The 12659-nt window shown below is 50.3% G+C and overlaps 1 protein-coding gene across 1 annotated transcript in view; it reads left to right on the forward strand.

Annotated features, from left to right (window-relative positions):
• Positions 1–12659, forward strand: part of RPTOR (regulatory associated protein of MTOR complex 1) — a gene marked incomplete at its 3' end in the record, with an annotated part of 186144 nt that overhangs the window by 155261 nt on the left and 18224 nt on the right. The window contains 8 exon segments of the mRNA XM_040330942.1: positions 652–726; positions 919–984; positions 1543–1734; positions 2149–2289; positions 3614–3731; positions 3823–3963; positions 6130–6288; positions 12116–12234. Of these exon segments, the coding sequence (XP_040186876.1) occupies positions 652–726; positions 919–984; positions 1543–1734; positions 2149–2289; positions 3614–3731; positions 3823–3963; positions 6130–6288; positions 12116–12234 (1011 nt within the window).

Here is a 12659-nt window from a genome sequence, read left to right on the forward strand (position 1 = left end):
GTGGCCAGTAGGGTTTTTAGGTTAGGTGGCCAGTAGGGTTGCGGTTAGGTGGCCAGTAGGGTTGCGGTTAGGTGGCCAGTAGGGTTGAGGTCAAGAATCTGTATAGGTCACTGGAGTTCCTCCACACCTAACTTGTCACACCATGTCTTTTGTAGAAATGCCTTCCCTCTCCCCATGGTCATTAATATGGAGTTGCTCCTTTGTGGTTATAACGTTCCTCTACTCTTCTGAGAGGACTTTCCCACATAATTTTGGAGGGTGTCTGTTTGATTTTGTGCCCATTTGTGAGTTCAGGTACTGCCTTTGGGCACCAAAAACTGGTCACCCATGTCTTTATGAAGTTGGATTTGTACACGGGGTGGACAGTCATGTCTTTATGGAGTTGGCTTTGTACACGGGGGTGAGGGGCACAGTCATGTTCTTATGGAGTTGGCTTTGTACACAGGGGGGCACAGTAATGTCTCTATGGAGCTGGCTTTTTACATGGGGTGTTACATGGTGGGACAGAAAAGGGTCTTTAGCAAACTGTTACCACAAGGATGGAAGAGTACAATTTTCTCCAATGTCTTTGTATGATGGAGGATTACTAGAACCCTTCACTGCAATCATACCCTTACAATGACCAATTCTCTTCTCTTTCCTCCTCTGCAGTCATGCCAAGCAGACTTGGTTAAAGACAACGGGCACAAATATTTCCTGTCTGTTCTGGCAGATCCGTACATGCCGGTAAGTTTGTCATCCTCCTCCTAACATATCTCAAAGGTCAGGAGGCGTGGTTTCCCTCCATCCAGGTGTGTTTGCCAAGTTACCCTACCCTAGAGTACAGGTTTATTATAAATGATAGTTTTGTTCCTTTATTAGTTTATTGTATCCTTTTATTACCGTTTATTTATCCTCTGATCCTTCTGTGTCTTCCAGGCTGAGCACCGCACAATGACGGCCTTCATTCTGGGAGTAATTGTGAATAACTACACCACAGGACAGGTGAGCTAAAGTGTCTGCGGCCTCCTGCCCCCGGCTCGGGTGTCTGCGGCCTCCTGGCTCGGGTGTCTGCGGCCTCCTGCCCCTGGCTCGGGTGTCTGCGGCCTCCTGCCCCCGGCTCGGGTGTCTGCGGCCTCCTGCCCCCGGCTCGGGTGTCTGCGGCCTCCTGCCCCCGGCTCGGGTGTCTGCGGCCTCCTGCCCCCGGCTCGGGTGTCTGCGGCCTCCTGCCCCCGGCTCGGGTGTCTGCGGCCTCCTGCCCCCGGCTCGGGTGTCTGCGGCCCCCGGCTCGGGTGTCTGCGGCCTCCTGCCCCCGGCTCGGGTGTCTGCGGCCTCCTGCCCCCGGCTCGGGTACAGGCCTCGGTACTGGCAAACCTTTACAATTCTTAAAAAAACGAAATGTCTTTGTTCTTGAGAGACTCTGCAACTTCCAGGGAAGTATGTGCAGCAGAGATCCCCTATGGGGGGAATCGCTCTATAACTGAGATATGTCCTTTGGATGGAAGGGCGCCTTTACACAGACTGACTGCTAATCATCATATTTCTCTCCCCTCCCCCTTCCAGGAAGCCTGTCTACAAGGAAACCTGATTGCAATCTGCCTGGAGCAGCTGAATGATCCGCATCCCCTGCTCCGCCAATGGGTGGCCATCTGCCTGGGCCGAATCTGGCAGAACTTCGATTCCGCTCGCTGGTGTGGTGTTCGGGACAGTGCCCATGAGAAGCTCTACAGCCTCCTGGCAGACTCCATTCCAGAGGTGAGAGGAACCCTTCACAGTCCGCTTTACAATGGAGGCCGCTCCATGTCTGCATCCTGACAGGTCCTCTTAGGCTACATTCACACAGGTGTACAGCGGTGAATAGTGTGTGTGATCAGAGCTCTGCAGAAACACTCGCCCCCCGGGCGCACAGCGTCTGTCTCCAGGGTCAGTCATTGGCTCTATCCGCATGTATTGCGCAGGTGAAGATTGGCGACGCCCAGCCATGGATTTGTAGAGAAGACGGTTGGGACAGCGGCTGCTTTCCACACACATTTGGCTCAGGCAGAGTTTTTAGAATTTACTGATTCTCAGTGGCGGCTGCCCCTGTGCTGCCATGTGAATGTAGCCTTAAAGGAGAAGTCAATGCGTGATCCAGTACACAAAATACTAAACCCTCCTCCTATCATCCAGGTCCGAACATCGGCTGTGTTTGCCCTCGGGACATTTGTGGGGAACTCAGGGGAGAGGACAGATCATTCCACTACAATCGACCACAACGTGGCTATGATGCTGGCTCAGCTCATCAACGATGGCAGCGCGATGGTGCGCAAGGTAAGTGCCTCCTGCTTGTACTCTACATATTTCATATAAATTAAATATATATTTAAAAAACAGGTAATATAGTAGTGTAGTTTTTGTTTTTTTGGTCAGTCATGTGAGATGCTGGGCTTTCTTCCTCCTCGCGTGGCAGTAGGTGGTCCTGGATGATGCAGAGAGCAGTGCTGATGTAATGGCATCAATACATTGAGTACAGGCACCATGTAAGGGGAGGGGCCATGACACCCAGGCAGTGTCGGGACAATGTCATCTAGAGCGCAGGGCGAACATGTCAACCCCCCAAGATGTATGAGCATTATGTGTGTCAGCAACAACTCCCTCCCCCCCTAATCCGATATGATCCCAGCACAATTCCCCCTTCCTAACACAAATCCTCTACCCCTCAAATTTCCCCTCCGGGAACAAGTCTCTCCCCCCCCCCACTCCAAATCCCCCCTCCCAGCACACATTATCCTCCCTCAGTCCCCCATCCTGGCACAAATCCCCCCCCCCCCATACATCCTCCTCTCCCCCCCCCCCCTACATCCTCCTCTCTCCCCCCCCCTACATCCTCCTCTCTCCCCCCTACATCCTCCTCTCTCCCCCCCCTACATCCTCCTCTCTCCCCCCCCACATCCTCCCCCCCTACATCCTCCTCTCTCCCCCTCTACTACATCCTCCTCTCCCCCCCCACATCCCCCCTACATCCTCTTCCCCCCTGCTACATCCTACACCCCCCCCCCCTACATCCTCTTCCTCCCTGCTACATCCTCTTCCCCCCTCCCAACATAAACCCCCCCCCCCCCCCCCCCATCTCCTTGTGGTGCCCCAAACCTCACATAATACTACAGCTTCTCCCTCCTGCCCACCCCTTGTCCTAGGGCAAAAACCCCTACCTTGTTTTTTTGGGTTTAGTGGTGCGGTCCAGAAGACTGAGGACATCTTGTGGAGAGGAAGAGGTACTGCAGGGGACGGCAAGTACCGTATTGCAGTGAAGAGTTGGGATTTTAATACTTTGATCCCTCTCTGGGCTAGTGAATCGATCTATTGGAAAAGCACTCTCCACTTTCCAAGCCATTGAGTAAACACCAGTCAGCTCTGCACATGTGGACCCGGTGCTGATCCTGCATTCCAGATCTTTGCAGCCATTACTAACCTGTTACCTGAATGGTATTGGATGAGCCCATGAGAATGGGTTGTTTTTGCCTTATTGTAATGATGTTTACATTCAGACTTTGCATTGGAAGGTTGGAGCTGGTGTTATAAGACTGGTTGATGTGGGGGCATCACAGACAGCTCTTATTTCAGACATTGTTATCCATGTATTTTGTCCCCTCAGGAGCTGGTGGTGGCGCTCAGTCATTTTGTGGTCCAATATGAGAGTAATTTTTGTACGGTGGCTCTGCAGTTTATGGAGGAGGAGAAGAACTATCATCTGCCGTCTCCGGCCTCTACAGGTAGGTAGTCTGGCTGCTTGGTGATCTATTCTACCAGATCCTGTATGACCTCCATTGTAGCGTGATCCTAACACGCTTCTAACATTTCTAGAGGCCGGCAGCCTGACGCCAGTGCGGGAATCTCCCAGCACCCCTCGCCTGAGATCTGTCAGTTCCTACGGCAATATCCGAGCCGTCACCACACCGCGAAACCTAAACAAGTCTCTGCAGAACCTCAGCCTGTCCGAAGAGGGTAAGAAGAGTTTCCGAAAGGAAAACCCATGACCTTTCCCCATATAAGAGAACCCTAAACATTCAAAGTGTTAGGTAGATACAGGTACACTGGTATAAAGTTAGGGCGGCGTAGCCTAGCCTGTTTAAGCTACACCGCCGTAAATTAGCTAGGCTAGTAATGATTCTCAATATACTTACCTGCTAATTTACGGCGACGTAGCCTAAAACGAGCGGGCGTAAGGGCGCCTGATTCAAATGGGTTGGGGGGGGCGTATTTCATGGTAATGAGGCTTGACCTCACGTTTTTGACGTTTTTTGTCACTGCCCATGCGCCAGGCGACTACATTTCCCAGTGTGCATTGCGGCTAAGTACGCCGTACGGGCCTATTGATTTCGACATGGACGTAAACTACATAAATCCCGATTCGCGGACGACTTACGCAAACGACGTAAAAATTTTGAATTTTGCGGCGGCCATACGTAACATTACTATTCCACTAGAGCCTAGCACTAACTTTACGCGGCCTATCTCTTACGTAAACGGCGTAAAAGTACTGCGTACGTTCGTGAATCGGCGTATACCCTCATTTACATAATCTACGCCGGCCGCAATGGAAGCGCCATCTAGCGGCCATCAGAAACATTGCAATCTAAGATAGGACGGCGCAAGCCGTCGTATCTTAGGTATGTTTAAGTGTATCTCTGTTTGAGAATACACTTAAACATAGGTCGGTGCAGATTCAGAGTTAGGTCGGCTTATCTGTATTTAAGCCGGCCTAACTCTTTCTGAATCTACCTATGTGTGTCTACAACCCCCGCTGCACCCACCAACAACTATTCCGATAAATGCCTGATTGGAGGCAAAGTGAAAGAAACATTAAGGGAGTCCCATGTGGTTCTTGGGTTCTGTAGATCTAATGGGCATTGTACAGAGATTGTTATGAGTGTGATCTGCTTTAGATGGTGGATTGACACCATAGGCGTGTGCCAGTTGTGCCCAGGCACACCCTAATCACACTGTGCAGCATAGATTCCCCCCCCCCCCCCCCCTCCTTTCCCCTCGCAGTGCTCACGGCTTCCCTGCTCTCCTCTCCCTTCCGCTGTTGCTGCGGGGATGTTTTAGGATGAGTAAGGGAAGGGGTCGGTAAATATGTAACTTACCAGCCCCTTCCATTTCATCGTAAGTGATCGGTAGTACAGTATGTGTTTGAGCTTTGGGGAGCACACCCTAATGCAATAGGCCGCGCACACCTATGATTGACACTAAAGCCTCGTTCACACAATCAGAATTTCCGACAACAATTGTGTGATGGCAGGGTTTTTTTTTTTTCTTCGAATAAACAAACAATTTGCTATATAGTGCAACCAGACAGAGGGACTGTGTTCTCTTTAGGCCCCATTCTGACAGGTTGAATATTTATTACATGGATAATATTTATGTAGATGATTAGTGAGGAGCTGGCAGGTAGGTTGGCACTGCCTTTTATTTTCGGACGCCTTTTCTGTGACATCACCATGGTGTGGGCATCGTGTGACTCATTGTAGACACAATTCTGATTTTAATGTGACACGATAAGATGTTATGTTGTGTGGGTTGGCGCTCTTTATATCAGTCTGGGGGTGATGGGTAGGTGGCGCTCTTTATATCAGTCTGGGGGTGATGGGTAGGTGGCGCTCTTTATATCAGTCTGGGGGTGATGGGTAGGTGGCGCTCTTTATATCAGTCTGGGGGTGATGGGTAGGTGGCGCTCTTTATATCAGTCTGGGGGTGATGGGAAAAGTGTGACCAGCGCTTTGGGGGTGGATATAAAATCCCTCAGTCTGTGCCAAATCCGATATGGCCAGAAGGGAAAGCCGACTCACCAGAATCCGTAACAAGCCTTTCATTAAAGGCATTCGTGTCTATTGACGTGAAATAATTTCTCATAAAAAGATCCAATCAGAGTTGTCACCGGTCATGTGATTACCGTACCAGCCGGGGCTTAGGGACCGCATGAAGCCTGGAGGGGTCTTTTGCATGTAAATGAACTCAATCGGGCTGAAGTGGGTAATTCGTTAAGAGTAACTAATTTTCCCCAGGACACCTCAGCATCCACGATCTCTTGTTAAAAAATCATTTATTGAATTTTTTTATAGATTGTGATATTTTGTGTTTTTTTCTTTTTTTTATTTTTTTTTCATCCAGGTGTGGTTGGTGTAGCTTTCTCCCCGGGGAACCTCAGCACCAGCAGCAGTGCCAGCAGCACCCTGGGCAGCCCAGACAATGAGGAATACATTCTGTCCTTCGAGACCATCGACAAGATGAGACGGGTCAGCTCCTACTCCTCACTCAACTCTCTGATAGGTGAGAAACCCTCATATGTGTGTTTATAGGGCCCTGGGGAAAAGGGAGGGGGGGGGGGCCCCAAAACATTAGCGTTAGGGCCTGTAACAGAACTGTCCAGCACCCAGCTTGGCTGCTTCCGTCAAGATTTAGCTTCCTCCAGTCTGGACCCAGGAACCGGGTATTGTAGCTGAGCATCCAAGACTATACAACACTAGCTTAGATGCAAACTGGAACTAACTTTATTGTAAAGTCGCACAGAATATATAGCACACCAGATCAGGTGAACCTGATCACATTATCGTATGCTAAGGAAACTGTATACAGGAATATATTTAACATGGCTATGGAACAACCAACATAAACATTAAGCTAGGTGACTAGCCCCCTAGGTGACTCTAAGCCCATCCAGACTTTTCAGCACCAAGGCTACAACCCTGAATACAAAGTACATTACACATCATCATAAACATCCCACAATGGTTCGATGACAAGGTAACGTGGACACAATATTCCCATCTCCAAGAGATGATCAGACAGAAACAATAGGTGACTCAATTAACAATGGGAATGAACCCATAGGAGTCATATAATGGGACAATTAACATATAACACCTTCAACAGATATCAGGAGACCCCAGAATCAGGTTGGGTTGAGCCGATCATATTAACAACTAATCTGAGTATCACAATCTAAAGCAGTCATTGCTGGTTTGGGCATAGAAGACCCCAAATATGTATCTGGGTCCTCCATTTCCCAGAGTTTGTGTGTTTTGAGGAGACATGGACTTGAATCCAAAGCAAGACCACTCTAAGGGTCTTCCAGGCACCCACCTCCCAAAGAGTAGTGTTCCCTTAAGAGCCAGGGTCCATAGTCAGTATTCAAGAGGCCTCCCTGCAGTCCCCTTCAAAAGCCCCTGTCCTGGTTGGGTCTGTCACAAGACCACTTTCACATTGGTGTGGTGTGACTGCACTGCAGGTGTAGTGTATCCGCAGGTTTGCTGCACCTTCCCATTGAGTTCTATTATGTTTGCCTGCATACGGGTCTTTTGGTGTGCTTTCAGGAGCCGCACTAAAACCACGGGACATAATAGAACTCTATGAGAAAGTGCAGCAAACCCAAAACCACATCAGTGTGAAAGGGGCCTAAAGCTGAACTCCTGGCAAACTGTTAAACACATACAAAGTACATTTCTTGGCGCCGTTTTACCTGCCAAAAGATTTGTATGTCTGTACATGACAGAAAACTCCTGTAACGTGGTAGCAGTCTCTGGTGGTCTCCTGTAATGTGGTGGCCGTCTCCTGTAACATGGTAGCAGTTTTTGTTGGTCTCCTGTAACGTGGTAGCAGTTTTTGGTGGTCTCCTGTAACGTGGTAGCAGTCTCTGGCGGTCCCCTGTGATGTGGTAGCAGTCTCTGATGGTCCCCTTTGATTTGGTAGGAGTCTCTGGTGGTCTCATGTGATGTGTTAGCAGTCTCTGGTGGTCTCCTGTGATGTGGTAGCAGTCTCTGGCGGTCCCCTGTGATGTGGTAGCAGTATCTGGCGGTCCCCTGTGATGTGGTAGCAGTATCTGATGGTCCCCTGTGATGTGGTAGCAGTCTCTGGTGGTCTCCTGTGATGTGGTAGCAGTCTCTGATGGTCCCCTGTGATGTGGTAGCAGTCTCTGATGGTCAGTGATGTGGTAGCAGTCTCTGATGGTCAGTGATGTGGTAGCAGTCTCTGATGGTCCCCTGTGATGTGGTAGCAGTCTCTGATGGTCAGTGATGTGGTAGCAGTCTCTGATGGTCCCCTGTGATGTGGTAGCAGTCTCTGATGGTCCCCTGTGATGTGGTAGCAGTCTCTGATGGTCAGTGATGTGGTAGCAGTCTCTGATGGTCCCCTGTGATGTGGTAGCAGTCTCTGATGGTCCCCTGTGATGTGGTAGCAGTCTCTGATGGCCCCCTGTGATGTGGTAGCAGTCTCTGATGGTCCCCTGTGATGTGGTAGCAGTCTCTGATGGTCCCCTGTGATGTGGTAGCAGTCTCTGATGGTCCCCTGTGATGTGGTAGCAGTCTCTGATGGCCCCCTGTGATGTGGTAGCAGTCTCTGATGGTCCCCTGTGATGTGGTAGCAGTCTCTGATGGTCCCCTGTGATGTGGTAGCAGTCTCTGATGGTCAGTGATGTGGTAGCAGTCTCTGATGGTCAGTGATGTGGTAGCAGTCTCTGATGGTCCCCTGTGATGTGGTAGCAGTCTCTGATGGTCCCCTGTGATGTGGTAGCAGTCTCTGATGGTCCCCTGTGATGTGGTAGCAGTCTCTGATGGTCAGTGATGTGGTAGCAGTCTCTGATGGTGCCCTGTGATGTGGTTGCAGTCTCTGATGGTCCCCTGTGATGTGGTAGCAGTCTCTGATGGTCCCCTGTGATGTGGTAGCAGTCTCTGATGGTCCCCTGTGATGTGGTAGCAGTCTCTGATGGTCCCCTGTGATGTGGTAGCAGTCTCTGATGGTCCCCTGTGATGTGGTAGCAGTCTCTGATGGTCAGTCTCTAGTATTTTTACATCATTGGGGTTTTGTGATGAAGACACATGGCCAGGGCTGTCTTAATGAGAGGGCACACCTGGGCACTGCCCAGGGGCCCCAGCTGCATAGGGGGCCCCTGCACTTTCCCCAAAGCAGCTGGTCCTTGAGCCCATGATAGCAGAGAGTGATGGATGCAAAGGGAAGTGGCAGTCTGCCGCCTACCTACTTAATGTCTGTTTTCCTGCACTGTCATCATTGTAGGGGCCCCAGAGCATTACTTTGCCCAGGGGCCCATGATGCTATTAAGACGGCCCTGCACATGGCGGGGGGTTGGGTTGCGCTGGCCGCTAGCGGGTTGATTATGTGGGTGAAGTCGGGATGAGTCTTCAGGTGTGGATTGTTCTCTTGGCTCTGTTTGTCTTCCTGATAATTAATTCAGATCGAGCGACGTGCAAATTATTCTAAACAAGTTTCTGTCCAGATATTTCTTCGCGGCTTTCCTGTGAATTGTGTCAGGCCAAGGTTGGAATATAACGCCGCACTCCTACGCCTTTACATAGCAAAATCACACCAACTGGGATCCCCCCATCTTGGGATTCCCTCCTGCCTCCTCTCACCCGCCGCCCCCCCTCCCCTCCAGTGAAATGTGAGGATGATCATGCTCACATCGCTCCCCTGCGCCTCCATCTTTCTCTGCTTGTCATCTTCATCTTTTCATCTTCTCTTCCCTCCGCTTCTTTTATCCCACCTCTTCATTGTGATGTTTCCTCACTCTGGGCTCCCCGCCATTACCCCCCCCCCCCCCTGTTACTCTCTGTCATCTTCCTCCCCCTGCTGCCTCTTTTGATCTTGGTTTGCTGGCGTCGGTCTCAGAGTCCTCTGGGGTTCCTGGTGATCATTAGCAGCTGCCTCCTTTACAAATTGTACAGATTGAGGGAGAAACTGCTTCATTGTGGGAGCGGTAGAGCAAAGCCGTGTAAATTAGAGGTCTGGCAGGAGAGTGTGTAAGGACAGACACCGCCATTACTGGTCCTTCCAGGAGGGACGCCGCCATTACTGGTCCTTCCAGGAGGGCCGCCGCCATTACCGGTCCTTCCAGGAGGGCCGCCGCCATTACCGGTCCTTCCAGGCCGGACGCCGCCATTACCGGTCCTTCCAGGCCGGACGCCGCCATTACCGGTCCTTCCAGGCCAGACGCCGCCATTACCGGTCCTTCCAGGCCAGACGCCGCCATTACCGGTCCTTCCAGGCCAGACGCCGCCATTACCGGTCCTTCCAGGCCAGACGCCGCCATTACCGGTCCTTCCAGGACAGTTTGACATAAAACATTTCAACAGCCACCATTTTATTCTACAGGGTCTCTGCTTTCCGAATATATATTACATTACCAAAAGTATTGGGACACCTGCCTTGTCACACACATGAACTTTACCGGTCATTTCAGGAGGGCCGCCGCCATTACCGGTCCTTCCGGGAGAGCCGCCGCCATTTCCGGTCCTTCCAGGAGGGCCGCCGCCATTTCCGGTCCTTCCAGGAGGGCCGCCGCCATTACCGGTCCTTCCAGGAGGGCCGCCGCCATTACCGGTCCTTCCAGGATGGCCGCCGCCATTACCGGTCCTTCCAGGACAGTTTGACATAAAACATTTCAACAGCCACCATTCTATTCTACAGGGTCTCTGCTTTCCGAATATATATTACATTACCAAAAGTATTGGGACACCTGCCTTGTCACACACATGAACTTTAATGGCATCCCATTCTTAGTCCGTAGGGTTCAATATTGAGTTGGCCCCGCCCTTTGCAGCTATAACAGCTTTAACTCTTCTGGGAAGGCCGTCCACAAGGTTTAGGAGTGTCTATGGGAATGTTTGACCATTCTTCCAGAAGAGCATTTGTAAGGTCAGGCACAAGGTTTAGGAGTGTGTCTATGTCCCTCCATGGATATGCCTCCCTGGACTATCACTGACCCACCACCATACCGGTCATGCTGAACGATGTTACAGCCAGCATAACGTTCTCCACGATTTCTCTAGACACTTTCATGTCACATGTGCTCTGGGTGATCCTGCTCTAATCCGTGAAAAGCGCAGGACGCCAGTGGCAGACCTGCCAATTTTGGTGTTTAATGGCAAATGCCAATCAAGCGCCACAGTGCCAGGCAGTGAGCACAGGGCCCACTAGAGGACGTCGGGCCCTAGGATCACTCTCACACCAGTGGCCTGCTGGAGGTCATTTTGTAGGGCTCTGGCAGTGCTCATCCTGTTCCTCCTCACACAAAGAAGTAGATATCGGTCCTACTGATGGGTTAAGAACCTTCAGCGGCCCTGTTCAGCTCTCCTAGAGTACCTGCCTGTCTCCTGGAATCTCCTCCATGCTCTTGAGACTGTGCTGGGAGACACGGCAAACCTTCTGGCAATGACACGTATTGATGTGCCAACCTGGGAGGAGTTGTAGCTCCTGTGCAATCTCTATTGGGTCCAGGTATCTCCTCATGCTACCAGTAGTGACACTGACCCTAGCCAAATACAAAAACTAGTGAAAAACAGATTTGTAGGCGAAAAAATGTCAGTGGCCTCCACCTGTAAAACCATTCCTGTTTTGGAGGTCGTCTCATTGTTGCCCATCTAGTGCGTCTGTCTTTAATTCAACACCAAAGCAGCTGAAACTAATTAACAACCCCCTCTGATATCAAACTGACCAGATCAATATCCCAGGAGCTTCTTTGTTCCTTTATTTATTTATTTATTTATATATATATATATATATATATACACACACACACACACACACACACACACACACACACACACACACACACACACACACACACTCTACACATATGAAGCGATCTCATAGAAACACAATGACTCAGAATGAGAATCTTGTCCCTGTATCGCCCTCTAGTGGTCCTTTATAGGGATCTCCCCTCACATCCTGGTCTCTGTCCTGCAGGTATGGAAAAAGCCAGTCTGTGATGTCATAGTGAGAGATCTGAGTTGCTGGTTCAGTGGGATGGAAGATGTCTACTTTTTTCTTTATTACAGACCAACTCCACATAGGCCTTGGGAGGGGGTGTTAAATCATTTTTTTTTTTTTTTTTTTTGCTGCCCGTGTCATCATTGTGGAGTTTTATCCTAATTCCTGTCCTAATGAGAGGGAACCACAGGGACAGGAAATGAGGATACATTTCCACTATGGGGGTCACAGACCACAATACAAACCTGACAGACCTATAAATTAATTTGCCATTACATACAATACTTACCCCCCTGGGGTGGGCCTTTAATGAGTATATTATGGCCGGAGGGTTCTAGCCAGTGACTGACACGTGAACCTTTTTCTCCTGTAGGCGTGTCCTTCAACAGCGTGTACACCCAGATATGGCGGGTGCTCCTTCACCTGGCTGCAGATCCCTACCCAGAAGCTTCCGACCTCGCTATGAAAGTCCTCAACAGTATTGCCTATAAGGTGGGTTGTCTGACCTCTGTGTGGGGGGGGGGGGGGGTATAAAAATATACAATATATGAGCTCGGTGGTGGTCATATACAATGTATAAGCTCTATGGGGAGGGGGGGGGGTGATAATATACAGTGAATGAACTCTGTGTGGGGGGACAATTTACAATGTATGAGCTCTGTGATTGGGGCAGGGGGTGTGTCATATACAATGTAAGAGCTCTGTGGAGGGGGGGGTAATATACAATTTTTGACCTCTGTGGTGGGGAGGGGGGCAGTATACAATGTATGAGCTCTATGGTGGAGGGTGGGGTAATATACAATGTATGAGCTCTATGGTGGAGGGTGGGGTAATATACAATGTATGAGCTCTGTGGTGCGGGGGGGGGGCAGTATACAATGTATGAGCTCTGTGGTGAAGGGGGGGGGGTAATATAC

The sequence above is a fragment of the Rana temporaria genome, chromosome 12 (genome assembly GCF_905171775.1).
Source record: "Rana temporaria chromosome 12, aRanTem1.1, whole genome shotgun sequence".
In the NCBI taxonomy this organism is placed as follows: Eukaryota; Metazoa; Chordata; class Amphibia; order Anura; family Ranidae; genus Rana; species Rana temporaria.